General features: G+C 45.8%; 1 protein-coding gene across 2 annotated transcripts in view; it reads left to right on the top strand.

Moving 5' to 3' along the window:
• The window catches only part of smpd4 (sphingomyelin phosphodiesterase 4), an 84,511-nt gene that overhangs the window by 46,522 nt on the left and 10,280 nt on the right, over positions 1–27,709 (top strand). For both annotated transcript variants that reach the window (XM_072243587.1, XM_072243586.1), the window contains 6 exons: positions 1,811–1,956; positions 2,931–3,021; positions 5,960–6,057; positions 13,525–13,688; positions 24,536–24,741; positions 25,554–25,790. In XM_072243587.1, the coding sequence (XP_072099688.1) occupies positions 1,811–1,956; positions 2,931–3,021; positions 5,960–6,057; positions 13,525–13,688; positions 24,536–24,741; positions 25,554–25,790 (942 nt within the window). The remainder of the gene's footprint in view (positions 1–1,810; positions 1,957–2,930; positions 3,022–5,959; positions 6,058–13,524; positions 13,689–24,535; positions 24,742–25,553; positions 25,791–27,709) is intronic.

The raw sequence follows: 27,709 nt of genomic DNA, 5'->3' as shown, positions 1-27,709 counted from the left end.
CTGCAAATCAGGATAGCGCACAGAACAAAGCAAGCAGAGTAACACACACAAAATGCTGGAGGAATTCAGCAGCCAGGCAGCATCTATGGAAAAGAGAAAACAGTCGTCATTTCAGGCCCAGACCCTGGATCAGGACTGGAGAGAAAAGAAAAGTCAGAGTAAGAAGATGGTGGAAGGGGAGGAAGACACAGCAGGTGAAAAGGGGGTGAAGTGAAGAGCTGGATGGGGTACAAGGCTGGGGAAGGGGGAGGACAGATGGGCATGGAAGGAAAAGGGGGAGGAGCACCAGAGGGAGGCGATGTGCAGACAAGGGAATAAGGAGAGGGAGAATGGAGTGTGGTGAAGGACGGGCCGTCACTGCAAGTTCAACAAATTGATGTTCATGCCGTCAGATTGGAGGCTTCCCAGATGGAATATAAGGTGTTGTTCCTCCAACACAAGTGTAGCCTCATCACAACAGTAGAGGAGGCATGTCGGAACAGGAATGGGAAGTGGAGCTAAAATGGGTGGCCGCTGGGAGATCCTGCTTTTTCTGGCGCACAGAGCTGAGGTGCTCAGTGAAGTGGTCTCCCGGTCCTCATCGGGTCTCACCAAATACACAGGAGGCCACACCGGATACAGAGTATGACCCCAGCAGACTAGCAGGTGAAGTGTCGCCTTGCCTGGAAGGACTGTTTAGGGCCCTGAGCGGTAGTGGGGGAGGAGGTGGAGGTATTGCGATAAGGCCACACTCACCTTTCCTTCAACCTGATGACACGTGAACATCGATTTCTCAAACTTCTGGCAATGTCCCTCCCTCACCTTCTCCTTCACTATTTCCCATTTCCCTCTCGCCTTATCTCCTTAACTGCCCATCACCTGCGCCTGGTGCTCCTTCCCCTTTTCTTTCTTCCATAGCCTTCTGTCCTTCCCTATCAGATTCCCCCTTCTCCAACCCTGTATCTCTTTCACCAAGCAACTTCCCAGCTCTTCACTTTCACCCTCCCCCTCCCAGCTTCATTTTCTTTCTCCCCTGCCCCACCTTCACCCTTCTTTTCCAGTCCCAATGAAGAGTCTCGGCCCAAAATGTTGACTGCTGTTTTCCATGGACACTGCCTGGCCTGCTGAGTTCCTCCAGCATTTAGTGTGTGTTGCTCAGATTTCCAGCATCTGCAGATTTTCTCTTGTTTGGGAAAGAAAGCAGAGTATTGCTTGTTAAATTTGTGACAGGTTGGCCAAAGGTTGTGGTACACAAGACTCTGAACAGGAACAAATGGTACCGTGACCTTTAGTATAAGAGGTATTAAGTGCAGGAGTGAAAACCTCATTGCAGTTATGTAGAGCTTTAGTGAGACCAGTCTCACTGTTTTGGTTTCTGCTGTATCTGACAGATTGTAATGTGGATTTACCAGGCTACTTCTTTAAGCTTGGTACATAAGGTGAGATTGGACAAAGTAGGCCTACATTCTGTACACTTTAGGTAAAACATGGTATTGTCACAGAGTTCCTGTGGGTGGATGGAGGGCTGATGCTTTCCTTGGTTAAAGCTGCTAGATCCAGGGGTCACGGTCTGGGATTAAGGGACTGGCATCAGGAGAGGTTTGTTCACAGGGAGGGCAGTGAACCTCTGGAGCTCTCTCTGATAGGCAAGGAGACTCAGTCACTGAGTTCATTTGAAGTAGATGGAGGAGTTTCTGCAAATCTGAGTTAATGGGGATAGTGATGAGATGTGACAGTGGTAGATCATCCCATATCTGAATGGTGGCCTATCCTCATCATATTGTTCGTGTTATTGTGATCACTCTTTAACACGCTGTCCTGTCTTCATTAGGAACCGTTTACTCCATCAGAGGAGCACGTGCTGATGGTGCGGTTGCTGATCAAACATCTCCACTGGTTTTCTAGTAGCATCAAACAGGAGCAGGCTTCACCCTCTGCTCATTCCCACCCTGGCAGCCCACTGGAGGACTTCAAGAGGTTGGTGCATGCTATTTTGAGGGTTTTATGGAGCAGCAATTGTGAATACCATTCTCTCCAGGTGTCATGCTCACTGGCAGTGTATGGAATGCCTGTCGGGGCGGCGCAAGAGGCAGATACATCAGGGACATTTATGAAAGTCTTAGATAGGTACATGGATGACAGAAAATGGAGAGCTATGTAGGAGGCAAGTGTTAGATTGACTTTGGAGTGGGCCGAAGGGCCTGTACTCTCTATTCTTGTATCTTCTACGACTTGTATTCTTCTTTTTGATTTTCCTTAATGGTGTTTGACTCCAGACTTCGCCAACCATACAGTTTCCTGTTGTCCTATAAACGCCCTGATTAGTCTGCTACCTACTCCTTCACCAGGGCAAACTTTACAGTAGCCAGTTAACCTCAATCCAGCACATCCTTGGAAGTGGGAGGTGATGGGAGCACTGGGAAGAAACCCACGTGGTCACAGGAGCACAAAGGTGCCACAGGTGATGCTGGAGATGGATCACGGCTGTCCCGCCTGTCTTCACTCAGATTGCACGGGGAAGGATGAGTTGTGTTTGGGCCATATAGAGTAAAATCCAAGCAGCTTTTTTTCTGTTGAGGTTGGGTGGGAGTAGAACAGGAGGTCTTGAGGGTTAATGGTAAAGTGTTTAAGGGTGGGATCTGAGGGAGAACTTCTTCACTCAGACAGTGGTGCAGGTCTGGAATGAGCTGCCAGGGCAAGTGGTGGACGTGGGTTTAATTTCAACAGTTAAGGTAAGTTTGAATAGATACATTGGGAGATGTTTGGAAGGCTGTGGTCCAGGTGTAGATCAATGGGACTAGGCAGAATACCTGTTTGTGTGCTGTAGTAATCTATGAATACAGAGCACAGCAAGTGAATAGAATAGAGAGAGTAAAGCCGGGTGGCCTTCTCGGTACTCCTTGCTGCAGTACTGTGCAAACTGACGTGTCCTGGTTGTTATTGTTTTACAGAGCCGCAATTTCGTGCTTCTTTCAGCAGAATCTCTACGTGTTTCTGCAACAGTGCTTCACCCATTGGCCACTGGATGCCTCCTTCAGAGCTGTACGTTCTACCCTTCCAGCATTCCAGTAAAGCTAACGTGAACTCTTAAGTTAAAGAAACTGGCATGGGTGTTAATAGGTTATTCTCAAAGTTCTAATACTGTCAGTAATTTTCACACTCGTGCAGTTTGTAGGAGTTTGTTGCACTCGATGGGAAAATGAAGTACACTAAGTTTTGCATTGTATCTAGGACACCTGTTGCTTCAAACTTCTACTGTGTCTAAATCCAGTCCTAATCTTATGGCCTGTCAACCTCACTTAAAGCTTCCGTCTGGAGTTGGGATGTGGTCTAGCTACCTCATTGGGACCTATTGGGAGTCACCCAAGACTATGGAATTCTTCCCTGGTTGCCTTGCTGATGGGAGTATGAGTACATGAATAGCAACAGTGCCATTGGGCTCATCCACTCTGCTTCTGTTCAGCGTGGTTTTCATCAGTCTTTCTGACCTCCACTCCGCTGTCCCATCCCCATATCCCTTCTTAAATACACTCAGTGATAGAGCATACAGAGCCCTCCATATTGGGGAATTTCTTGGAGTGAAGCAATTTCCTAAATAATACAATGTTCAACAATGAGTCTTTGGCCAAGGGAAACAAATCTTTCTTCACTGGGTAACATTTCAAACAAGTGAACCAGTGCCTCCAATTACAGTCCCCTTGTTGTAATGTTGGTACTGGGGGAAGCCTGGCCATCCTGCTTACGGATCTACCTATGTAATAGGTGAAGCTAGCATTTACCTAACCTAGTCAGTGTGAACAGATTTTCCCAGTGCCTCTCTCCCCTCAGTTTCCACTAATGCACTTTGCAGAAGAGATCCCCAGCTGGGATGCTCATCATTTTCCAAAGTCTTTGCTCCCTGTTCACCATGTTGCAAAAACAAATTTGTTGCATTTTCCCAGAAATATTTCTGCCTCCACTTAACCCTGGGATAAAACGTGTACCATCTTGCAGAACATGACAGTGGATTCTGGTTAATTGGAGCACTGAGACCAGTACATTTTCACCCAATTAAGTGGCTGCTTGGCTCCGCTGAAGTCTCATGGAAATAGTTAAGGTATAAAAAGGACAAGCTACAGTTTAACTGAATAACAAATTATGTATTTAAATGGAACATCAAACAAATTAGAACACTGCCAATGCTGCTACAGAGCTATACAACTGAATTAGGTGCCGGTAGTTACTGATAAAGGAGTTCATCCAGGGTAGGCTGCCATGTGCAGTGTGTCCAGGGAGGTGTAGCACTTCTGGTGTATCCCCTCGAGGCAGCTCACTCACCTTTAGTCCCAGTTGGACACTTGCCTCTCACCCATGGCTCCAGGTAGCTGCGTGCAATGGTAGCCACACCCTGGTACACCACTTCAGCTGGCGGACTAAACCAGCTGGTAAGCATCATACCTGGTGAAATAAGGACATGCCTGACATAGCGTGTGAAATCAGCTCTGACGGACTGGGCAGATGAAATGGACAGTGAGATCCATGACAAGCAGTTCTGAAACACTTCATGGAGAACGAAGGTCACGACAAGCCACAGAAGCAGTCTTGGTTATCAGCTGCAACCAAGGAAACCCCAATTCGAGATGACTACTCGTACCACTGGAGCCGGACTACTTTGGTCGAGAGAGTGCAATGGCCTTTTCACTTTAAAAGCTCTTCCACACAGGTTTCACTGTCGTCCGGTACCAACACACTTGCCACCTTCGTTTGATTGTCTGTAAATGAACAAAATCAGTGCAGATAATTCACTGTCTTCATACAATGCTTTCAACGATTGCATCCTCCAAGTGGTCATTTTCATCATAACGTTCAAAATGATTGTTGATTCCTTCAAATTCTTTGTAGTTCTTAGAAACATAGAAAACCTACAGCCCAATACAGGCCCTTCAGCCCACAAAGCTATGCTGAACATGTCCTTACCTTAGAAATTACCTAGGGTTACCCATAGCCCTCTATTTTTCTAAGCTCCGTGTACCTATCCAGGAGTCTCTTGAAAGACCCTATCATATCCATCTCCATCACTGGCAGCCCATTCCACACACTCACCACACTCTTTTTTTTTTAAAAAACTTACCCTGACATCTCCTCTGTACCCACTTTCAAGCACCTTAAAACTGTGCCCTCTCATGCTAGCGACTTCAGCCCTGGAGAAAAAGCCTCTGACTATCCACACGATCAATGCCTCTCATTATCTTAACTTGTGAAATTGTTTCCTTTTCACTCCTAGCCATTTCTAGTATCTCCAAGCTTGAAATCACTGATCAAAACAATTCTAAATTGTCTTGCTGGTTATTTCTCACCAACTTTGTGACAAAAATCACTGCTTTTGAACAAAAACATACAACTGATGCTATTTAAACTGTTCGCTGTAAGCATGGTGTAGGATCTAATGGCCACACAAGTTAGAACCTGTTAGGCACCAGTCTGCTGTCCTAATTAAGCAGCAGCGTCCCAATTAAACAAAGGCAATCTGGGCTGCTTTTGTCGATTTGTTTTTGTTCTTTGAATTGTCGCCCTGATGAACTGATAGCCCAATTAACTCAGAATCCACTATCTGTGAAACCTTGACAAAAAGAGGTACATTATAGTGTAGTTGCATTGTTTAGTTCCTGAGTAGACACCAACACTCTGCCAGATGACCCACATGAGGCCTCCTTGTTCTGCACTTGCTCTGGTACTTTTGAGTAGGTTTTTTTTAAGAGACCTGTGATCTAACCACAAAGCTGGGAGTCAGTGCAGACACTAGGAAGGCTGAATGGCTGGGCATTGGGCTTGAGTCTTTTTATATATAGAACGGGGATTCTCTGGGGGAAAACAGGGTCAGTTCATTTCAAGTCCTGATTTGTTATTTCCATCTGCAACACTTGCCTTTCCAGGAGGTCAGTGGGGCTGTTTGGTGATGAATGCATCTACATGTTCCCTCACTAAGTTTGCTGCCCCACAGGTTTTGGAAACGTGGCTCAGCTTTCTGCAGCCCTGGAGGTACGCGGTGGACAAAGCACTTGGCGTGGAGTCTGCTGATCGCACTGTACCTGACAAATGGTAAATCCCTGGGACCTTTCCATGTGAGCGTGGTAGGATGATTACAGTCATCACTTCTACTTGGGGGATCGTGGAATGATGAGTAAATTGCTTCCACTGGTTTTGTGAGCTTCTGGACAATCGACGGTATTGTATTTGAATGTGCACAGTACACAGAATAAGGTAGATGAACTTGTAGCACAGTTGCAGATTGGCAGGTAAGATGTTATAGGCATCACTGAAAGATAATGCCCAAGGATACACATTGTATGGAAAGTGTGGGTAGGAAGGCAGGGGAGTGACGTTGCTCTGTTGGTAAAAATCAAATCACTAGAAAGCGGTGACAGGGTTGGAAGCTGTTGAGTCATTGTGGATAGAGCTAAGGAACTGCAAGGTAAAAGAACCCTGATGGGAGTTGTATACAGACCGCAAACAGTAGTAAGAATATGGTTACAAATTACAATGGGAGATAGAAAATGAATGTTACAATAGTCATGGGGGACTTCAATGTGCAGGTAGATTGGGAAAATCAAGTTGGTGCTGGATTACAGGAGGGGGAATTTCTAGAGTGCTTAGGTAATAATGGGAGACGACAAAACAGCAGATGAACTGAGTAAGTATTTTTGCATCAGTCTTCACTGTGGAAGGCACTAACAGTATGATGAAAATTGTAGGTGTCGGGGTCATGAAGTGTATGAAGTTACCATAACTAGAGAGAAGGTTCTTGGGAAACTGAAAGGCCTGAAGGTAGATAGTCACCTGGACCAGTCAGTATACACCCAGAATTCTGAAAGAGGTGGCTGAAGAGATTGTGGAGACATTTGTAATGATCTTTCAAGAATCACTAGATTCTGAATGGCTTCGGAAGACTGTGACCGTGCTCTTCAAGAAGAAGGGGAGACAGAAGAAACAAACCTATAGGCCAGTTTGACCTCTGGTTGGGAAGATGTTGAAGTTGATCACTAAGGATAAGATCTCAGGGTACTTGGAGGAACATATATAACCATATAACAATTACAGCACAGGAACAGGCCATCTCGGCCCTTCTAGTCCGTGCCAAACTCTTACTCTCACCTAGTCCCAGCGACCTGCACTCATCCATAACCCTCCATTCCTTTCCTGTCCATATAGCTAACCAATTTAACTTTAAATGACAACATCGAACCTGCCTCAACCACTTCTGCTGGAAGCTTGTTCCGCACAACTACCACTCTCTGAGTAAAGAAGTTCCCCCTCATGTTACCCCTAAACTTTTACCCTTTAACTCTCAACTCATGTCCTCTTGTTTGAATCTCCCCTACTCTCAATGGAAAAAGCCTATCCACGTCAACTCTATCTATCCCCCTCATAAATTTTAAATACCTCTATCAAGTCCCCCCTCAACCTTTCTCTGTAACTTAGGAGATGAAACCCAGGTAACATTCTAGTAAACCTTCTCTGTACTCCCTCTATTTTGTTGACATCTTTCCTATAATTCGGTGACCAAAACTGTACACAATACTCCAAACTTGGCCTCACCAATGCCTTGTACAATTTCAACATTACATCCCAACTCCTATACTCAATTCTCTGATTTATAAAGGCCAGCATACCAAAAGCTTTCTTCACCACCCTATCCACATGAGATTCCACCTTCAGGGAACTATGCACCATTATTCCTAGATCCCTCTGTTCTTCTGCATTCTTCAAAGCCCTACCATTTACCATGTATGTCCTATTTTGATTAGTCCAACCAAAATGTAGCACCTCACATTTGTCAGCATTAAACTCTATCTACCATCTTTCAGCCCACTCTTCGAACTGGCCTAAATCTATCTGCAAGCTTTGAAAACCTACTTCATTATCCACAACTCCACCTATCTTAGTATCATCTGCATACTTACTAATCCAATTTACCACCCCATCATCCAGATCATTAATATATATGACAAACAACATTGGACCCAGTACAGATCCCTGAGGCACACTGCTACACACCCTCCTCCAATCTGGCACACAGTTATCCACCACTACTCTCTGGCATCTCCCATCTAGTGACTGCTGAATCCATTTTACTACTTCGATATTAATACTTAACGATTGAACCTTCCTAACTAACCTTCTGTGTGGAACCTTGTCAAAGGCCTTACTGAAGTCCATATAGACAACATCCACCGCTTTACCCTTGTCAACTTTCCTAGTAACCTCATCAAAAAATTCAATAAATTTGTCAAACATGACCTTCCACGCACAAATCCATGTTGACTGTTCCTAATCAGACCCTGTCTATCCAGATAATATACCATCTGTAAGTATACTTTCCATCAATTTACCCACCACTGACGTCAAACTCACAGGCTGATAATTGCTAGGTTTACTCTTAGAACCCTATTTAAACAATGGAACAACATGAGCAATACGCCAATCCTCCAGCACCATTCCCATTTCTAATGACATTTGAAATATTTCTGTCAGAGCCCCTGCTATTTCCACACTAACTTCCTTCAAGGTCCTAGGGAATATCCTGTCAGGACCCGGAGACTTATCCACTTTTATATTCCTTAAAAGCGCCAGTACTTCCTCTTCTTTAATCGTCATACTTTCCATAACTACCCTTCTTGTTTCCCTTACCTTACACAATTCAATATCCTCCTTAGTGAATACCAAAGAAAAGAAATTGTTCAAAATCTCCCCCATTTCTTTTGGCTCCGCACATGGCCATCCACTCTGATTCTCTAAGGGACCAATTTTATCCCTCACTGTCCTTTTGCTATTAATATAACTTAGAAACCCTCTGGATTTACTTGCACCTTACTTGCCAAAGCAGCCTCATATCTTAAACATAGAAACATAGAAAATAGGTGCAGGAGTAGGCCATTCGGCCCTTCGAGCCTGCACCGCCATTTATTATGATCATGGCTGATCATCCAACTCAGAACACCGCCCCAGCCTTCCCTCCATACCCCCTGATCCCCGTAGCCACAAAGGCCATATCTAACTCCCTCTTAAATATAGCCAATGAACTGGCCTCAACTGTTTCCTGTGGCAGAGAATTCCACAGATTCACCACTCTCTGTGTGAAGAAGTTTTTCCTAATCTCGGTCCTAAAAGGCTTCCCCTCTATCCTCAAACTGTGACCCCTCGTTCTGGACTTCCCCAACATCGGGAACAATCTTCCTGCATCTAGCCTGTCCAATCCCTTTAGGATCTTATACGTTTCAATCAGATCCCCCCTCAATCTTCTAAATTCCAACGAGTACAAGCCCAGTTCATCCAGTCTTTCTTCATTTAGCTTCTTTTAGCTATTCTAATTTCTTTCTTAAGATTCTTTATACATTCTTTATATTCCTCAAGCACCTAATTTACTCCAAGCTGCCTATGTTTATTGTAGATCTCTCTCTTTATCCAAACCAAGTTTCCAATATCCCTTGAAAACTATGGCTCTCTCAAACTTTTAACCTTTCCTTTCATCCTAACAGGAACATAAAGATACTGTACCCTCAAAGTTTCACCTTTAAATGACCTCCATTTCTCTATTACATTCTTCCCATAAAACAAATTGTCCCAATCCACTCCTTCTAAACCCTTTCGCATCTCCTCAAAGTTAGCCTTTCTCCAATCAAAAATCTCAACCCTGGGTCCAGTCCTATCCTTCTCCATAATTATATTGAAACTAATGGTATTGTGACCACTGGACCCAAAGTGCTCCCCAACACACACCTCCATCACTTGCCCTATCTCATTCTCTAACAGGAGATCCAACACTGCCCCTTCTCTGGTTGGTACCTCCATGTATTGCTGCAAAAAACTATCCTGCACACATTTGACAAACTCCAAACCATCCAGCCCTTTTACAGTATGGGCTTCCCAGTCAATGTTTGGAAAATTAAAATCTCCCACAATCACAACCTTGTGCTTACTACAGATATCTGCTATCTCCTTACAAATTTGCTCTTCCAGTTCTCGGTCCCCATTAGGTGGTTTATAATACACCCCTATAAGTGTCATGATGAAACCTATAGGCCGTAGTTAGCATGGTTTCCTCAAGGGAAAATCTTGCCTGACAAATCTGTTGGAATTCTTTGGAAAAAGTAACAAGCAGGATAGACAAAGGAGTATTGATTGATGTGTACTTGGATTTTCAGAAGGCCTTTGACAAGGTGCAGCACATGAGGCTGATTAACAAGCTCCGAACCCATGGTATTACAGGAAAAATTCCAGCATGGATAAAGGAGTGGCTAATTGGCAGGAGGCAAAGGAACATTTTCTTTTTGGCTGCCAGTGACTAGTGGTGTTGCACAGGGATCTGCGTTGGGACTGATTCTTTTTATATGTCAATGATTTGGATGATGGAATTGATGGCTTTGTTGCAAAGTTTGCACACAATATGAAGATAGGTGGAGGGGAAGATAGTTTTGAAGAAGTAGAGAGGCTACAGAAAGGCTTGGACCGATCAGGAGAATGGGCAAAGAAATGGCAGATGGAATACATCGGGAATTGTATGGTCACATGCTTTGGTGGAAGAAATGAGAGAGTTGACTATTTTCTAAGTGGAGACGAAATACAAAAACCTGAGCTGCAAAGGGTCTTGGGAGTCCTTGTGCAGGGTTCCCTGAAGGTTAAAGCAGTGGCTGGAATCTCTGCAAAAAATGAGGGAAGTGCAAGATAGATATATTCCAAATAAGAAGAAATTATCGAATGAAAGAAGGACACTATCATGGCTGACAAGTGAAGTCCGAGCTAAACTAAAAGCAAAAGAGGGGGCATACAAGGAAGCCAAAGCTAGTGGGAAGATAGAGGATTGGGAAGCTTTTAAAAACTTGCAATAAGAAGGTCATTAGGAAGGAAAACATGAATTATAAAGGGAAGCTGGTGTCTAATATCAAAGAAGATACTAAAAGCTTTTTTAAGTATATAAAGGGTAAAAAAGAGTTGAGGGGAGATTAGATTAGATTATGAGAACACTCAGTCCTCTTTTATTGTCATTTAGAAATGCATACATGCATTAAGAAATGATACAATGTTTCTCCGGAGTGATATCACAGAAAACAAGACAGACCAAAGATTAACACTGACAGAACCGCATAATTATAACATAGTTACAGCAGTGCAAAGCAATACCATAATTTGATAAAGAACAGACCATAGGCACAGTAAAAAAAAAAAAAAAAAGTCTCAAAGTCCCGAGTCGATCGACTCCCAAGTCCCCGATAGCAGGCGACAGAAGGGAGAAACTCCCTGCCATAAACCTCCAGGCACCGTCAACTTGCCGGTGCCTTGGAAGCAGCTGACCACAGCCGACAATGAGTCCGTCCGTCCGAAAACTCCAAGCTTCCGACCAGCCTCTCCGATACAACCTCCCGAGCGCCTTCGACCTCTCCCCGACCGCTGAAACGCGCAAAGCCGAGGATTTCGGGGCCTTCAGCTCCGGAGATTCAGTTATCACACAGTAGCAGTGGCAGCAAAGCAGGCATTTCAGAAGTTTTTCAGATGTTCCGCTGTGCTCTCATGCCTGTCTCCATCAAATCAGGATTGTGCACGGTCCTCTACTTGACAGATAACAGATATTCATCACCGGAGTGGCCGCTCCCCCCCCCCCCGGGAGGATATAGGACCAATAGAAAATGACATTGGGGATATTGTAATGAGAAGCAGAGATGGCAGAGGAACTGAATGGGTATTCTGCATCACTCTTCACAGTGGAAGACATCTGCAGTATACTGGACATTCAAGAGTGTCAGGGAAGTGAAGTTTGTGCAGTGAAAATTACAACTGAGAAGTTGCTCAGGAAGCTGAATGGTCTGAGGGTGGATAAATCTGGACCTGATGGAATGTACCCTTGGGTTCTGAAGAAAGTAGCTGGAGAGATTTCAGAGGCATTAACAAAGATAAGGAGGAATTTCTTAAGCCCGAGAGTTGTGAATCTGTGGAATTCTTTGCCACAGACAGCTGTGGAGGCCAAGTCTTTATGTATATTTAAGGCAGAAGTTTATAGATTCTTGATTGGTCAGGGCATGAAGGGATACAGGGAGAAGACAGGAGATTGGGGCTGAGAGGAAAATTGGCTCAGCGATGATGAAATGGTGGAGCAGACTCGATGGGCCAAATGGCCTAATTCTGCTCCTTTGTCTTGTGGTCTAATGTGGGAAGACGACTCTTCATCCAATGGGGCGGGCAGGTGGATAGACTATATGGTGACATAAATCTTCTGTGTCAAAGTTCCCAGCACCATTCTGAATATTTCTCCACTGTGTGGATGTGAGCTGGAGATTTCCAGGAGTTTGTGGTTGTGGGGATGTTGCATTTCTTCAAGGAGGCTCTCTCTGAGCATGTGATTAAATATTTCCTCAGTATATCTGATGTTCTGTTCCTGGACAGAGCTTGGAATAGTGTGTGTTTTGAGTCAGACAGCTGAGAGATGAAGCTGCCCAGTGTAACAGGCTGAACATGACAAGGTTCCTTGGCCTATGAAGGGATGTTGATGTTAGTTCACATCCTTTCAGTGACGATGGATAATTTTGTGCAGACTGTATTTTCGTAGTGAATTGGTTTACCTTTGTAAATAGTCTCTGGAGGGCAGGGTTCACGGCTGCCCATAGATATGAATAAACCTTTCTAACTTGGCTTAAACTGAAGATAACAAGCTGTGTCCTCCTATTGCATAATTGCATTAAACTTTTCAACTATATTTGTGGTTACTCTAGCGATGGAAATGCCCCAATCCATTGCCCTCCTTCAGCCCCACAATAAAATGCCCAGATGTCCACGTGTGCCCAGAGAGACACTGGGCATGATAGAACATCTGGAGGTGCTGCGGTCACACAGCCAGACAGCCAGCTTTAGTGAGCTGCTGTTAACTTTCCCTGGGTGTGTAAGTTGGTAGCAGAATCTGGAGGGGAGATGATGAGAATAAAATAGGATTGATGGAGCATTGGGATGGGAATATTGTGGTAAATTGGTCAGCGTAGCGGAAGGGTCTGTTTCCCTCTCTGATCCCAGATTTAATCAGTTAACCTCACCTTGCTACTTCCTGCCTCTTCTCCAACATCACTCTCTGATCATTTTTTATAGAACTTTCTACATCTGAGCTACCTGTTACTGCCTAACTTCCACCCTGATTTTACACCATTGCCTTTTTAATCTATCCTGCCCACAACCCCGTCAGAGGGCTACCAGTGTGGAATAGGATGCCCCCCAGAGAAGTCCACTAGTATCTGTGGAGAGCTTCCTTTTCTCACCACAGGCAGAGAAGGAATTGTAACCCTGATAGTGTAGACCACTGACAGCAGTTGGGATCCATCCAGCAATATGAAATGGTTGGATTCCCACTGTCCCCTCCTTCTCCCCCCTTAGATTGTTCATATGTTTTCTCATCCACTCTTGAACTGTTGAACTGAGGCAGATGCAGGGCAGTGGTACCTGGGCAGATGCAGGGCAGTGGTACCTTGTCAGGTGCAGGGCAGTGGTACCTGCCTACATCCTATCCTAACCTTGCTTTCTGTGTCACAGGGCCTCCTTTGTACAGGACAACTTGCTAATGTTCACAAAACTCTTCCAAAGCTTCCTCAATCGGGCTTTGCGCACTGATCTTGTCAGCCCCAAGAATGCATTGATGGTGTATCGAGTGGCCAAGGTCTATAGCCAGCCCAACCTTGCTGACATGATCAAGGAAGGTAAGGAGTGTTGTGGTGAGTGTGGTGTGGATCTTTGTGAGCCCATTCCTTTCTAACCTGTCCCTGCTCCTATGACGTCCACAGTACTGCCAGTCCTCCAGCTGATCTGTTGTAGCTGTGTAACCAAGGTCCCCAGGGAAGGGTTCCTGGGGGTTCAGTGGATGTAAATGCTCCATTGAGCTGGAAGGTGTTACAGCCAATGTTCTATCTCTCCGGGTTGGTCAGACTGCTATGATGTCTTCTCATGGTGTTAGTGATTCCACTCTCTGCTTCCCCTGCACCTCTAATACTGTCTTTCCATGGTCCTGCCTTTCTGGTGTTTGTGGAGCCAGTACCCCAAGACTGGTAGAGCAGAAAAGGAGATCATAGTTCAATGTTCAGAGGCCTCCTCTACATCACAGGCTGGGTCACTGTTGTGCTCTGTATCACAGGCTGGGTCACTGTTGTGCTCTGTATCACAGGCTGGGTGACTGCTGTGCTCTGTATCACAGGCTGGGTGACTGCTGTGCTCTGTATCACAGGCTGGGTCACTGCTGTGCTCTGTATCACAGGCTGGGTGACTGCTGTGCTCTGTATCACAGGCTGGGTCACTGCTGTGCTCTGTATCACAGGCTGGGTCACTGTTGTGCTCTGTATCACAGGCTGGGTCACTGCTGTGCTCTGTATCACAGGCTGGGTGACTGCTGTGCTCTGTATCACAGGCTGGGTCACTGCTGTGCTCTGGGTCGCAGGTTGGGTGATTGTTGTGCTGACCACCTTTGCTCTGTGCATTACAAAAGGCAGGATCTCCTGGTGCCAACCATTTCAGTTTGACTTTTCTTTCCCACTCTGATGTCTGCCATGAGGCCTCAGGCGTCGGGTCGGGGTGGGGTGGGTGTGTGGGGGAGAGGTCGACGTCATGGTAGCATAGCTGTCAGCATAACACTATTCCAGCACCGGCTCTGTGGGTACATCTCCACCACTGTCTGTAAGGAGTTCGTGTCATTTTCCCCACGACCATGTGAGTCCCGGTTACTTCCCACATTCCCACAAGTGGAGGGATGGGTTAGTAAGTTTGCTGATGACACAAAGGTTGGGGTGTTGGGGATAGTGTGGAGGGCTGTCAGAGGTTACAGCGGGACATTGGTAGGATGCAAAAACTGGGCTGAGAAGTGGCAGATGGAGTTCAACCCAGATAAGTGTGAAGTGGTTCCTTCTGGTAGGTCAAATATGATGGCAGAACATAGCATTAATGGCAAGACTCTTGGCAGTGTGGAGGATCAGAGGGATCTTGGGGACCGAGTCCATAGGATGCTCAAAGCAGTTGTGCAGGTTGACTCTGTTGTTAAGAAGACATACAGTACATTGGCCTTCATCATCATGGGACTGAGTTTAAGAGCCGAGAGGTAATGTTGCAGCTATATAGGACCCTGGATAGAGCCCACTTGGAGTACTGTGCTCAGTTCTGGTCACCTCACTACAGGAAGGATGTGGAAACCATAGAAAGGGTGCAGAGGAGACTTACAAGGATGTGGATGTTGCCTGGATTGGGGAGCATGCCTTATGAGAATAGGTTGAGTGAACTCAGCTTTTTCTCCTTGGAGCGACGGAGGATGAGAGGTGACCTGATAGAGGTGTATAAGATGATGAGAGGCATTGATCGTGTGGATAGTCAGAGGCTTTTTTCCAGGGCTGAAATGGTTGCCACGAGAGGACACAGGTTTAAGGTGCTAGGGAGTAGGTACAGAGGAGATGTCAGGGGTAAGTTTTTTACGCAGAGAGTGGTGAGTACGTAGAATGGTCTGCCGGCAATGGTGGTGGAGGCGGATACGTTAGGGTATTTTAAGAGACTTTTGGATAGGTACATGGAGCTTAGAAAAATAGAGGGCTATGGGTAACCCTAGTAATTTCTAAGGTAGGGACATGTTCGGCACAACTTTGTGGGCCAAAGGTCCTGTATTGTGCTGTAGGTTTTCTATGTTTTTATTCCAAAGACATACTCGTTAGAACAGTACAGTACAGGATCAGGCCCTTCAGTCCACAGTGTTGTGCTGAACTAACTAAAAAGTAAATCAAAAATCCCCAGTAAATGAATCCCTCCTACCTACACAATGTCCATATCCCTCCATCTTGTTCACATTTGTGTGCCTATGTAAACAGCCCTTAAAAGCCTAAAATACATTTGCCTCTGCCACCATACCAGGCAGCACATTCCAGACATCCATCACTGAGTTTAAAAAAAAACTTGCCCCTCGAATCCCCTTTGAACATGCCCCCTCTCACCTTCAATGCATACCCTTTGGTATTAGACATTTCTACTCTGGGAAAAAGTTACTGTTTCTGCTCTATCTGTGCCTCTCATAATCTTATAAACCTCTGTCTGATATCCCCTCAGCCTCCACTTCTCAGAGAAAACAGCCCAGGTTTATCCAGCCTCTCGTGATGGTGCATGCCCTCTAAACCAGGCAGGATCGTGGTGAATCTCCTCTGCACCCTCTCCAAAGCCTTCGCATTCTTTCTACAGTGGGGCAATCAGGACTGAATGCAATACTCCTGATGGGCCCTAACCAGAACTTTATAAATTTGCAAAATAACTTCTTGACTTTCAAACTCAATGCCTCGACTACTAAAAGCAAGCATTCCATAAGACTTAACCACCCTATCAACCTGTGTAGCCATTTTCACAGAGCTATGAAATTGGACCCCAGGATCTCTCTGCTCGGCAACACTGTTAAGGGTCTCCCTGCATTTGCCCCACCGAGGTGCAACACCTCACAGCTATCTGGGTTAAGCTCCATCTGTCATTTCTCTGCCCATATCTGCAATTGATCTAGGTTGCACTGTATTCTTGCCAGTCTTCTACGTTATCCACGACTCCAATCTTGGTATCATCAGCGAACTTAGGAACCCATTTATATTTTCATCCAGGTCATTTATATAGATCACAGACAGCTGAACACCATTTATTACAGACCTCCAGCTTCAGTGTCCCCTCAATCACGACAGTCTGTCTTCTATGCACAAAGCAGTTCTAGATCCAAACAGCCAGTTCACCGTGGACCCCATGCATCTTAATTTCCGGATTAACCTCTCATGAGCGACTTTGTCAAACACCTTACGAAACGGAATCAGGTTGGTAAGACATGAACTGCCCCACACAAAGCCTTGCTGGCTCCCCCTGGGTTTCTAAATGCTCATGTATCCAATCCCTAAGAACTTTCTCTAGCAATTTCCCTACAACTGATGCGAGACTCACTGGTCTATAGTTCCCATAATTTTCCCTTGTTCCCTTCTTAATTAGAGGTACAACATTTAGCATTTGCCAGTGCCTAGAGAGGACAGGAAGATGCTGGTCGAGGGTCCAGCAGTCTCATCTGATGCCTCCTTCAATAATCTGGGGTAAATCCCGTCAAGCTCTGGAGATTGTCCAACTTAATACTCATAGGCACAACACTTCCTCCTCCTTGACCTCTAAACGCACTGATCTCCTGGTCCTCCATGTCCTTTTCCTTGGTAAATACCAAAGCAAAGTACCCATTAAGTACCTCACTCACATACACAGCATCCTAGCAGATGTTAGTCCTTGAGTGGTCCTGCCCTTGCCCTAGTTATCCTCTTGCTTGATGTATGAATAGAATGCCTTGGAATTCACCTTAATTCTACCTGCCGAGGACTTTTCATGCCCCCTCCCGGCTTCCTAATTCCCCTCTTTAGTTTGTTTCTGGCTTCCTTATCATCCGTGTGCTCCGTTTGATCCTAACTTCCAAAGCTTTACATACTTTTCCTTTTTCTTGACTAAATTCATAACCTCTCTGGAGATGGGAGGTTCTCTCTCTCTCCATCCCCGTCCTTCCTTCTAACAGGAGCCTGCCTTTCGTGTGTTCAGCAATTGATCTTTAAACACCCTCCACATCTCTGTTGTGCACTTGGCGGAAAAAAGATGTTACCAATTAACTCTTACTTCCTGTCTAATGCCCTTGTAGTTTGTCCTACTCCAATTTAACACTCTCCTGCAAGAAGCATGCCTGTCCTGAGCTATCCTAAAAGTTGAGGGGTTGCGGTCACTGCTTCCGAGCTGCTCTCAAACTGAAAGGTCAGTCACCTGACCAGGCTCATTATCCAACACCAGAGCCAGTACGGCACCTCCTCTTGTTGAATGTCCACATAATTGATTTAATAAATCCCTGTGAATACAGTTAACAAATTCTGTCCCACCTAGTCTCCTTGTACTAAGGTCCCAGTTTATATTGGGGAAGTTTTAAATCTCCCATAACAACAACCCTGTTATTTTCACACATTTCCTCAGTCTAATTACATATCTGTCCCCCGACGTCCCTGTGGCTGCTGAGGGTCTGTGTTACAAACCCATCAGTGTGACTGCACTCTTCCTATTCTTGACTCTGTCTCTGAATCCTCCATTACGAGTGCAGCTGTGACTGTCCCTGACTAGTAGAACATTCCCACCCTTACTTCCTTCTCTATCTTTTCCAAAACTTTGTAAACCTAGTACATTAATCACCCATCCCAGCCACCCACCAAGCAAATTTCTGTCATGACCACATCATGGTTCCATGTCACTGATCCATGCTCTTTTATCATCTTTACTCATTTGCATTAAATTACATACATTTCAAACTATCCAAGCCATCAAACCTATTGTTTCAATTCTCCCTTTCAATTCTCCTCCTGACATCTACATTCCTGTCCGATCTTTCCCTTATTGACCCGGTGCTCCGGTTCCCAGCTCCCTGCAAAACTAGTTTAAACCCTCCTGAGTAGCACTAGCAAACCTCCTGGCCAGGATATCTGTCCCTTTTGTACAGGTCACCCCTTCCCCAGAAGAGGTTTGAATGATCCGTGAATTTGAAACCCTGCCCCTTGCACCATCTCCCGAGCTACTCATTCATTCACCTCTGCTATCATCCCATTCCTACCTGCACTAAACCTCCAAGGAGATTACTACCTTGTTAGTCCTCCTCTTCAGCCTCTTTCCTAACTCTACATACTCACTGTAGAGTTTTCTGCCTATGTCGTTAGTGCCAATATGCTCTACGACCTCTATCCCTTTCCCTTTGAAAATATAAGAACATAAGAGCAAAATTAGGCCATTCAGCTCATTGAATATACTACTCCATTCCACTTGTTCCCCATTATTACCTCACCGATTTATGAGGATGATTCCTGGAATGCAGGGGCTAACATATGAGGAGCATTTGTCGGCTCTTGGACTGTATTCATTACAGTGTAGAAGAATGAGAGGGGATCTCATAGGAACATTTTGAATGTTGAAAGGGTTGGACAGAGTTGATGTGGAACGGCTGTTTCCCTTGGTGGGTGAGTCCAGGACAAGAGGCCACAGTCTTAGAATTAGAGGGTACCCAGTTAAAACAGAGATGAGGAGAAATTTTTTTAGCCAGAAGGTCATGGATTTATGGAATTTGTTGCCACATACAGCTGTGGAGGCCCGATCCTTGAGGGTGTTTAAGGAGGAGATTGACAGGTATCTAATTAGTCAGGGTATCAAGGGGTATGGGGAGAAAGCCAGAAATTGGAACTAGATGGGAGAATAGTTTAGCTCATGGTGGAGTGGCGGAGCAGACTTGATGGGCTGAATGGCCCACTTCTGCTCCTTTGTCTTGTGATCTTGTGATCATGGCTGATCCCAGATCCCACTCATCCCCATACACATGCCTTCTCACCATATCCTTCGATGCCCCAACGATCAGGAAACTATCAACTTCCGCCTAAAATATACACATGGACTTGGCCTCCACCACAGTCTGTGGCAGAGCTTTCCACACATTTGCTACTCTCTGGCTAAAAAAAAAATTCTCCTTACCTCTGTTCTGAAAGGTCGCCCCTCAATTTTGAGACTGTGCCCTGTAGTTCTGGATACCCCCACCATAGGAAACATCCTCTCCTCATCCACTCTATACAGTACTATAGTATTCAGTAGGTTTCAATGAGATCTTCCTGCATTCTTCTAAATTCCAGTGAGTACAGGCCCAAAGCTGCGAAATGCTCTTCATTTGTTAACCCCTTCATTCCTGGAATCATCCTCATGAACCTCCTCTGGACTCTCTCCAATGGCAACACATCCTTTCTGAGATATAGGGCCCAAAACTGTTGACAATACTCCAAGTGTGGCCTGAGTAGTGTCTTATAAAGGCTCAGCATTATCTCCTTGCTTTTATATTCTATTCCCTTTGAAATAAATGCCAACATTGCATTTGCCGCCTTTACCACAGACTCACCCTGTCAATTAACTTATTGGGAGTCTTGCACGAGGACTCCTAATTCCCTCTGCACCTCTGATGTTTGAACCTTCTCCCCATTTAGATAATCTGCACCATCATTCCTTTGACCAAAATGTATCAGCGTACATTTCCGGACGCTATTACATCTGCCACTTTTTTTAGTCCATCCTTCTAATTTGTCTAAGTCCTGCTGCAATCGCATTGCTTCCTCAGCACTACCTACATCTCCACCTATCTCTGTATCATCTGCAAACTTTGCCACAAAGCCGTCAATTCCATTATCTAAACCATTAACAATGTGAAAAGTAGTGGTCCCAATACTGACCCCTGAGGAACACCACGAGTCACTGGCAGCCAACCAGAAAAGGCCCCTTTTATTCCCACTCACTGCTTCCTGCCTGTCAGCCATTCCGCTATCCATGCCAGTATCTTTCCTGTAACACCATAGAATTCATAGGTGTCCCCCGCTTTTCGAACGTTCACTTTACGAAACCTCACTGTTACAAAAAACCTACATTAGTTCCCTGTTTTTGCTAACAGAAGGTGTTTTCACTGTTACGAAGAAAGGCAGCGCGCGAAAAAAAATCAGCGTGCGCCCCGAGCAGCTGCTCTCCCCCAGATTCAGAACTGCATTCTCGGCGGCATTGCTTAAACACGTGCCTGTGAGCAGCCGTTAGCGAGATGAGTTCTAAGGTATCAGAAAAGCCTGAAAGAGCTCATAAGAGTATTACACTTAGCATAAAACTAGACATAATTAAGCGTTTCGATCGTGGTGAACGAAGTAAGGACAAAGTGAGTTTGGCTTGTGGAAGTTGACGAAGGTGATGTTGAAGAGGTTTTGGCATCCCATGACCAAGAACTGATAGATGAAGAGCTGATGCAATTGGAAGAGGAAAAGGATAACAGTCGAAACCGAATACAGTAGCAAATGGACCGAAGGTGAAGTTGTCCAGGAACTGAACGTGAAGCAACTGTGTGAGATTTTTGCTGCAATGATAAAGTACAACTTTAATTTTGAAAGAGTACGTCGGTTTAAGGGATATTTGCAGGATGGTTTGAGTGCTTACAAAGAACTGTATGATAGAAAAATGCGCGAGGCTAAGCAGTCAAGCAAGCCTTCCACATCAGCCACAGCAGACGACGAACCTCGACCTTCAACATCGAGGCAGGCAGACTTAGAAGAAGATGACCTGCCTGCCCTGATTGAGGATGAGATGACACCCCAGTGTCCCACCACCCCAACACCCGGGCCGCGGACAGATACTGATTCGCGGAAAATGCAGCGGTAGCCGGGAGGCACACAGCACATCTTTAAGAAAAAAGCGGAAATAAATACGTTAATTAGGTGCCACCCGGCACATAATTAATTAGCATGTGTATTTCGGCTTTTATCTTAAAGATGTGCTGTGTGTCTCCCGGCTACCGCTGTACCCCTGCATGCTTCACGGATCGGTATTGGTTCACTGCCTGGAGGGTGGGGACCACTACATCACCCAAACTCCGATGACTCAGTCTAACACACCATCATCAGTGTGCTCTGTTATATTCTGGATTCCAGTAAGTGATACTACACACATACATTATTTCTACTTTATATAGGCTGTGTATTTTTACGTGTTATTTGGTATGATTTGGCAGCTTCATAGCTTAAAGGTTACTGGAGAGAGTGTTTTTGCCAACAGCACTTGCATGAGATTTTCTGCCAAGAGAGCTTGTGTGAGATTTTCGCTACGGAGAACAGTGCCGGCAATGATTGTGGAAAAATATTTCAACTTTATATAGGCTGTGTATTTATCATATCATTCCTGCTTTTACTATATGTTACTGTTATTTTAGGTTTTATGTGTTACCTGGCATGATTTGGTAGGTTATTTTTGGGTCTGTGAACGCTCACAAAATTTTCCCATATAAATAAATGGTAATTGCTTCTTCGCTTTACGACATTCCGGCTTACGAACCGTTTCATAGGAACGCTCTACCTTCGGATGGCGGGGGAAACCTGTATCTTGTTAAGCAGCCTCATGTGTGGCACCTTATCAAACACCTTCTGGCAATCAGTGCAAGTGACAACTACTGCCTCTCCTTTGTCCACCCTGCTTGTTACTTCCTTGAAGAACTCTTAACAGTAATTTGTCAGGCATGATTTCCCTTTACAGAAACCATGCTGACTTTTGTCCTATTTTATCATTAGTCTCCAAGTATCCCGAAACCTCATCCTTAATAATAGACTCTAACACTTTCCTAACCACTGAGATTAGGCTAACTGGCCTATAATTTCCTTTCTTTTGCCTTTCTCCCTTCTTAAAAAGTGGAGTGACATTTGCAAACTTCCAGTCCTCCACGACCATGCCAGAATCAAGTGATTCTTGAAAGGTCATGACCAATGCATCTGTTATCTCTTCAGCAACCTCTCTCAGGACTCTGAGATGTAGTCCACCTGGTCCAGCTGACTTATCCTTCAAGGTTCCCTAGCACTTGTTCCTTTGTAACAGCAATGTCACTCACTCCTGCTTCCTGACCTTCATGGACCTCTGGCACACTGCTAGTGTCTTCCACAGTGAAGACAGATGCAAAGTATGCATTAAATTTACCTGCCATTTCTTCGTCTCCCATTACTACCTCACCAGCTTCATTTTCCAGTGGTCCAATATCAACTCTCTCCTCCCTTTAACTCTTTATATAACTGAAAAAAATTGTATTCTGCTTTATATTATTGGACAGTTTGCCCTCATATTTCATGTTTTCCCTTCTGATAGCTTTTTTAGTTGCCTTGAGTTGGATTTTAAAAGCCTTGCAATCATCCAACTTCCTACTCACTTTTGCTACCGTATAAGCCCTTCCCTTAGCTTTTATGTAGTCTTCCTAAACTCTGTCAGCCGTGGGTTGCCCACCCCTGCCATTTGAGAACTACTTCTGTGGGACATGTCTATCCTGCGCTTTGTGAGCTATTTCCAGAAACTTCAGCCATCTCTGCTTTGCCGTCATCCCTGCCACTGCCTGGGCAAGCTCCTCTCTCATGCATCTGTAATTCCCTTTATTCCAGTGTGATACAGATACATGTGAGCTTTGCTTCTCCCTCTCAAAATGCATTATGAATTCAATCATATAATCACTGCCTCCTAAGGATTCCTTTATGTTAAGCTCCCTAATAAGATCTGGGTTATTACACAACACTCAGTCTGAGGTGGCCTTTCCCCGAGGAGGCTCAAACACAAGCTGCTCTAAAAAGCCGTCTCGTATTCATTCAACAAATTCCCTCTCTTACGATCCCACACCAACCTGATTTTCCCAATCCCCTTGCATATTGAAGTCCCCCATTACAATTGTGCTATTATCCTCATTACGTGCCTTTTCCAGCTCCCTTTGCAATCTCCTGCAGCTGCTCTGCTACGTCCTGAACCCTAGCACCAGGGAGGCAACACACTACCCTTGTGTTTTTGTTTTTGAGGCCACAGATTCTCCTGTCTGTCTCCTAAACAGTCCCTTATCACTATAGCACTGCCTAATTCTATCCTTCCCTGCTGAGTCTCCGAGCTGGCTACACTGCCACAGCCACTAGCATGGCTACTGCTGCTGTGCCCTGGTGAGTTATTCCCTCAGCAGCATCCAAAGACGTATACTTGTTGCTGAGTTGGTAGGTTAATTGGGTGGCCTGTTACTGTGCTGTATCTCAAATAAAAGCTCGATGGCATGAACATCAAGTTCTCCAACTTCCAGTAATTTCTCCCTTCCCACCATCTTATTCTGGCTTCTGCTGACTTCCTTGCTGGTCCTGATGAATTATCTTGGCTCAAAACATCAATTGTTTATTCACCTCAATAGATGCTGCCTGACCTGCTGAGTTCCTCCAGCAATATTTTTGTGTGTGTCTCAGTTTCATTCTCAATTTTGAAGATCTTTTAGTGAACCTCCATCCAACGGGATGTTACGTACCTTTTGCAACTGTACTGTGACTGAACCCCCACCACAAGGCAGAGCGGGCACCTCGCGTCTTGCGAACACACTGTAGCCAGTGAACAGCAGCTCCCCACAGATGCCAGTGAAGATTTACCCGGTCATCAGAGTCTATGGTGTTCCCTGAAGAGGAAACTGCTGCTCTGTGAAATAATCATATTAAAATCCACCTGCCCACTTCCCTTCGATGATTGTCAGACAAACTTAGAGCAGAGAACACAGTACAGACACTGGGGCTGTTGATGAAATCTAACCCTTCCCTCCTATAGAGCCCTCAATTTTTCTAAACTCCCTGTGCTTGTATAAGTGTTTCTTAAATGTCCCTAATGTCCGCCATCACCCTTGGCAGGGTGTTCCAAGCACCCGAGGCTCTGCTTTTTTTATATATGTTTAAAAATCTTGCCTCTGACATTCTCCCCCCACCCCCTCTCCAATATACTGTCCTCCAATCACCGTAAAGTCATGCCCTCTCACATTAGCCATTTCTGCCCTGGGAGAAGTCTGGCTGTCCAGTTCAGGTTGTGTTTAGGTTTCTAGTTTGACACTCGAACCCCTGGTATGTGTACGATCTGAGCTGGAGACAGTGGATTCCTATCAGTACTTCATGTGAACAGGCACGAGCTGATCCTCAGTGACCGTTTGTTCCTTGCCTTACAGCGGAGCGTCAGTTTATGGAGCCGGATCCCATACACCATCCGAGGCAGCACCGTGTGTTTGCCTCACCAGCCTTTGGTAGCAGCTTCGTATCCACCTGGCATTCCCCAGTGGCCGACACCACCTTCCGGGTAAAGGGCCACGTCTATAACCTAGAGGGCCAGGACTGTGTCTACAAGCAAATGTTCGGACCCGAAGTCAGGGGCCTGGTGAGTCCTCTCAGCAAAGTGGGCTGATGTGGGCTCTGTTGTCACAGGTTAGGGTGACAGACAGCACAAGGTCCACAGCCTACATTCTCTACGGCATATGCTGAGGAGTCAAGGTGCTGGGAATTGAAACATTAGACACCGAGCTTCTCATGCATTGTCTTCTCCCCGCACCCACCTGATGGAGCATTTTCTGCCTTTAGCGTGTTGATCAGCAGCGTGGCCACCAGGGCTGTTTATAATTGAACCCCTGCACCACTCTGTCCTGCTCCCACATTGGTCCTAATGCTGGTCACATGGACCCAGATTCTCTTCCTTCACAAGATTATTAAATTTTATTCAAGCAGTTACACTGTCCACACCTTACAATTTTGTATTAGCCTGATCTCCAGCTCCCTCACTGACAGACTCCTCGCCCGGCCTCCCCCCCCCCTCCCCCTTGGGCGCCCACCCGGCCTCCCCCACTCGGCGCGCCCCCTGCCCCACCCCGCCCAGTCTCTCCCCTCACCTGCTCCAGCACTTTGGCAGCTGAAGCTGTCCTGGCCTGGTGGTGGAACAGAAGCAAACCCAGGGCATAGGGTGAGCCAGAGTTGGATGCAGGTGTACTTCGTGGATAAGCAAAGAGGCTTTTGACCTGGAGGGATGTGTTGAGGTGATTAGACCCATGGGGGAGAGGGTGTGGGGAAACAACACCTGCAGCCAGTCGGTCTGCTCTTTGAACGTCGGTGAATTAAGCTGCAGTCTGTGGATAGACTCCGTGTTAGATGTTGTGTGTGGGTAGTGAAGCAGTTTGCCCAGTGTGGTTTGTCCTGCAGGTAATGAAGCTAGCTCATCTGATAGCACAGGCCAAGCAGACAGCGAAATCCATCTCTGACCACACTTCCGAGCAGTCCACGGGCCACTCGCTCATGTCCTTACTGGGCCTTTCCACCTACAACTTCAACACTTCTGTTTATGGAAGCAATGATTTGGATGACCTGGGACCGGATGAGATACGGAAAACAGACGAATATTTGGAAAGGTCGCTGGAGTATCTGTGTCAAGTGTTCAAGGTTGGTCGGTGTTTGCACAATGAACAGCTGAGCCATGGCAGTGTGCTGTGGAGAATACCGTTCAGTGTTACTCCCCCTCCCCAGCTTCTCATTGTCACATTGTCACTGGGCTCTGTAAGGCCACTGTGGCAAAGGTGCAAGGTACAAGGATTCAGACACTTTGATCTCAGTGGACACTGCGGCAGGGTTGCCTGGAGCAGGTGGGCTGCTGAAAACAGCCTGTGGGATAATAACATACGTAGGAGCAGGAGTCGGCCATCTGACCCGTCGAGCCTGCTCCGCCATTCAATAAGATCATGGCTGATCTGACCATGGGCTCATCTCCACCGACTGGCCTTTTCCCCGTAACCCTGAATTCCCCTACTATGTGAAAATCTATCTACCCTTGTCTTAAATGTATTTACTGAGGAAGCCTCCACTGCTTCATTGAGCAGAGAATTCCACAGATCCACCACTCTCTGGGAAAAGCAGTTCCTCCGAAATCTACTCCCCTGAATCTTGAGGCAATGTCCAGTTCTCGTCTCACCAACCAGTGGAAACAACTTTCCTGCCCCTATCTTATCTATCCCCCTTCACAATTTTGTACATTTATATAAGATCTCCTCTCACTCTTCTGAATTCCAGTGAGTGCAGACCCAGGTGACTCAATCTCTCCTCATAGTCTAATCCCCTCACCTCTGGAATCAACCTGGTGAACCTCCTCTGCACCTCCTCCAAAGCCAGTATATCCTTCCTCAAGTAAGGAGACCAGAACTGCACGCAGTACTCCAGGTGTGGCCTCACCAGTACCCTGTACAGTTGCAACATGACCTCCCTGCTCTTAAGTTCAATCCCTCTGGCAATGAAGGCCACCATTCCATCTGCCTTGATAGCCTGCTGCACCTGTAAACCAACCTTTTGTGATTCATGCACAAGCACTCCCAAGTCCCTCTGCACAGCAGCACGCTGCAATCTCATTTAAGTAGTAATCTGCTCTTCCATGTTTCCTACCAAGTGGATGACCTCACGTTTACCAACATTGTACTTCATCTGTCAGACCCTTGCCCACTCCCTTAACTTATCAAAATATCTCTGCAGTCGCTACGTATCTTCTACACAACTTGCTTTTCCACTCAATTTAGCATCATCAGCAAACTTAGATACACTACACTTGGTCCCATCTTCCAGACTGTTAATGTATATCATGAACAATTGTGGGCCCAGCACTGACCCCTGTGGCCCACCACTGATGGCCAACCAGAGAAACATCCATGTATCCTAACTCTCTGCTTTCTATGAGTTGGCCATTTCCTGATCCATGCTAATACATCACCCCCAACTCTAGCATCCTTATCTTATGGATAAGTCTTTTATGTGACAACTTATCAAATGCCTTCTGGAAATCCAAGTAAGTAACGTGCATCTCTCCACTGTGCTCATTATGTCCTCAAAGAGCTCCAGTAAGTAATTCCATTCCCGTGGCAGCTTGTAGTACATTTTTAGCAACGTACCACAAACAAGCTTGGGTGAAGTTCAGCCACATTGCCTGTGGTCAGGCACAATTCAGCCTCTGTTGACAGAAGGTCTCACCTTCAGGCTGGGTGTGAAGCTGCAGCTGCAGTTGGGGTCCAGGATAAAGTGGCCATGTGGCATTCAGTCTGTGTGCACCATCTCCATACGATACTGGAATTACTTCAACAGCTCCTTCCGGGCTAAGTCTTCTCGCTGCACACATTTGCCAACCCCTCCGCAAGCCGCACACTGTCCTGATCATTTCTGTTACTGTGTCTCAGTCCTGAAACTCCCTCCCCGATGGCCATCTGACTGTCTGCGGTGGTGCTGGCTTGGCGGCTCTCTACCAGCATCTTTACACAGTAAGTGTTGGCCTTGCAGAGCTGACCTGGTCCCATGCAGCAGAAGAGATGAACAGTCATTCACTT

The sequence above is a fragment of the Mobula birostris genome, chromosome 25 (assembly GCF_030028105.1).
Source record: "Mobula birostris isolate sMobBir1 chromosome 25, sMobBir1.hap1, whole genome shotgun sequence".
Classification (NCBI taxonomy): domain Eukaryota; kingdom Metazoa; phylum Chordata; class Chondrichthyes; order Myliobatiformes; family Myliobatidae; genus Mobula; species Mobula birostris.
Note: the sequence above shows the minus strand (reverse complement) of the source record. Positions and strands in the feature narration are given on the sequence as shown.